The sequence below is a fragment of the Solea solea genome, chromosome 4, assembly GCF_958295425.1.
Source record: "Solea solea chromosome 4, fSolSol10.1, whole genome shotgun sequence".
In the NCBI taxonomy this organism is placed as follows: Eukaryota; Metazoa; Chordata; class Actinopteri; order Pleuronectiformes; family Soleidae; genus Solea; species Solea solea.
The window spans coordinates 19,951,818-19,955,171 of NC_081137.1; the positions used below are offsets into that span (position 1 = coordinate 19,951,818).

At 38.0% G+C, this 3,354-nt stretch overlaps 1 protein-coding gene across 1 annotated transcript; it reads right to left on the reverse strand.

Moving 5' to 3' along the window:
• Positions 1 to 805: 805 nt before the first annotated feature.
• Positions 806 to 2,872, reverse strand: ovca2 (OVCA2 serine hydrolase domain containing). Its single transcript, XM_058627665.1, has 2 exons — positions 2,474 to 2,872; positions 806 to 1,486 (listed from the first exon to the last, which is right to left on the reverse strand). Exons 1-2 carry the CDS (start codon positions 2,616 to 2,618, stop codon positions 960 to 962), a joined length of 672 nt encoding a protein of 223 aa, XP_058483648.1. The 5' UTR covers positions 2,619 to 2,872; the 3' UTR covers positions 806 to 959.
• Between the last annotated feature and the right edge of the window lie 482 nt (positions 2,873 to 3,354).

Here is a 3,354-nt window from a genome sequence, read left to right on the forward strand (position 1 = left end):
CCCTGGAAGTAACACCTACAGCAGCAGTCACTTAATCACTCACACGCTGCTATTTAACGTCAATACGAGTAAAATGACCCAGAATTGAGGTAAAAAGGTGACTCCAGAGACTGTTAATCAGTTGTATAAATGACGTTCAGTTACATATTGAGTAGTACAGCTGTTTGCGGGGGTGTTTTTCAGAGTAAAACTACTCCTTTCTTACACAATAAAGTTTTCCACTGTGGCTCTGAATCTTAAAATTCTTGACATAACTTTGCAGTCATGGAGAGTTCTCTGCATCTGAAAAATGACAGCCTTCTCCTTCTAGTGTTGTTTTTATAGACGGAAGAACAAGGTTTAGTTTCTGTTAGGGAGATTACCATAAAACCACTCATGTGGAACATCCATTGATACATATATTTAGCCAATTCCCCAAATAAGTTCTCAAGCAATCTGCTGGTTTACGACACATCAGCCTCAGGAGACGTCAGACAGATCAGTGGATCCTCTTACAGAATCAAAAATGTCTATTCCTAGGGCAGAATTAGAGTCCTATGCCAAACAATCTACAATTACATGGCAACTAGTTGAGGTTGTGAAGGTGTGAAATGATGGCAAGGTGTGAATTTCTCTAAAAGCTTTTCAATAATTATCATTCTTTCAACAGTTCCACATTATTTCAGTGCAATATATACTTCTTTACAGGGACAACGCCTAAGAGGAGTTAAAAACTGAAGTACTTTATCCCACTTTAGGAAAGGAGGAGTCCATAAATACTAAATAAAAAAAGTAAAGGTAACAAAAAGAGACAGACCAGAGGAGATAAAATATATAACTGTCATTTAATTTATTGCCAACTACATGACATATTCCCTGAAAGAACAATAATTGACCTTTTCTGGAGAAGAGGGAAAAGGCCTCCTTTTAAAGTCAAGACTTTACATTAAATAACACACATTCACAGGTTGTAGCTCCTCTCATTGGAAAGTCTTGAGAAAATCCTGGTAGGTTTGTCTGTGAGCAGAGGCAGCAGGAACAAAATGGCCACCAGGATGCTCCAAGACCTTAGGCTCGAGGAAGAAGGGGAGGAGCTCTTTGCTCATGCTGCCAGGAATGACTCGGTCCTCCAGTCCGAACACGTGCAGGGAGGGGATCTGGATGGGAGCGCTGTAGAAAGTATTGTGTTCTGTACACGCGCTCCGGAAACCGGCGACAAGGATGGCAAAGCGAAAGCTGAACTCATGCTCCAGCCGTCGCTCCTGGAGAGAGCACAGCATGGCTACAAAAGCCGCTCCCTGACTAAAGCCCAGGATGCCGTCAAACGGACCCTGGTCCTTCACAGCTTCTCTTACAACTGCCACACTCTCGTCGATGCCCAGGCTTTCCTCGCACTGCTGCTGAGCACTGAAGCTCCGAGCCTGGACATCAGAAAACCACCAACCCCTGGAGTCTTCACAACCACCGGGAGCTGGAGCATCCGAACCACTCTCCTTCTCTGAAGTGTCTGAAAGAACAGAGGAAGAAAAAGATTATTATGATGCTCAACACACAACAGACAGAGTGTGTGACCAGTAATGATTCCAATATTGCTGTGTCCTAATTTTAATAAAAGCTGGTTACTACTTTCATTATGGACTTTACAGACCTGTTTCATAATAAAACTGATTAATAATGACAATCATGATCTGGCAAATTTCAAGTCTTTGATGGAATTCTTCAAATGTCTTTTATTCTTTCTGAAAAATGGCTCAAAGCCAAAAGAGTTTCAGTTAACAAAGAAGGTGCAACCTTAAACATATAGGCGTTTTTTATTTAATTCAGTAACTAAATTGCAGCTTTAAACTGGTAGAATTCGTTTTTGTAACCATGGCTACATTCACATACATAGTAGAAGCCATTCAATTTTCATTTGTGTTTTCTTTTTGGTATTGCATATCATTTTTGTAGTTTATCGTTTGGCCACTAGAGGGCACAATGCACCAGTTAAAGCAGATTCAGTGGTATGTTGATGTCAGGCATCAATTAACTTAACGTTGATGTTTGCGTGACTTGGAAAATAAACATTATATATTATTAATGTGAGTCTTAGATGAAGCAATGTGCTTATGTTCACGTCCACATCAGTGAAACAATAGTGTACTATAGTTGTAAGACTGGGTAACAAAAATTCAACAACAATTAAGAATTATTTTCTCAATAATTTCAAAATGACAAAGGTTCAAAATAGAGAATAAAAAAAATAAATATTTAAAACATTACTCATTTTTAAACAAATACATTTAACCTAGATATTATTGAATAAAAAATTAGTATACTCATTGAAATAGTATAATTTAGTGTGTTTGTGTGCGTGCACATACTGGACCTTCAAAAACAAGTACCATTTACAAATATTACATAGTTTATGTACAAATAAATATCATATTCTTTCTTAAATACACTAACAGTGACTGTGTAAGCAGGAGGCAGGAACAGAGGATGAAAGGCCCACCTTCACTGTTGATTGAGTGCGGTGCATTCATGTACACCAGCTCCACTTGTTTCTTCAGCAGCTTCCGCAGAGCTCCGGTCTTCTCCCGGAAAGAGCTGCCGTTCTGTCGGTAACCGTGTATGCACAGAACCCGCAGAGGAGCCATGGAGAGCTTAGCCTAGCCGTAGCCGAGCTAGCTTAAGAAGTTCACAACGTATGAATATTTTAAATGTACAGAATAAGCGAGTCGTTGTCAAAGAGCACAGTACTTTATCTGGTCTTCGATTTCACGGCGGGATTTGTCAAGGATGATATACGAGTTATTAAAGTGTTAGTTTAACTCAAATTCGGTGAGTTCTTACTTTACTCAGCGTGGATCAGTTTCAACTGCACTTTCCTTTTCTTCTTCCTTAGCGTGTAAAGGTAGTTTTCTCTCATGTAGTTGCAATACTGCCATCTTCTGGTGTCAGGTAGTAAATGTAGATTCTTCTGTTTCTATTCGACACTGCATTTTTTGAGGGGGAAATGCACACATGTTCCCTTTGTCTTCTGCCCAAGGTTATAATAGTTATGGAATTTTTATAAGTTTTAGTTTTTTATTTAGTTTTGACTTTTGGTTTTTAAAATGAGTTCGTTTTAATTAGTTTTAAGAGCGTGTCTGCTAGTTTTTATTAGCTTTTATATTTTGTAAATGCTTAATTTTATTTTAGTTTTTATTAGTTTTAGTTTTCTATTTTTTTTGTAATATGGAGTATTTACCAGGTGCGACATATTACAGTCTAGACGAAAGTAACCTGCAGTGCAAAATGTGCACAATACAGTTAGTGTGTAAGTTAAAAAAAAAAAACCCAAATAGCTAACAGACTAAAGACACACATGAACATAACATAAATAATAATAAA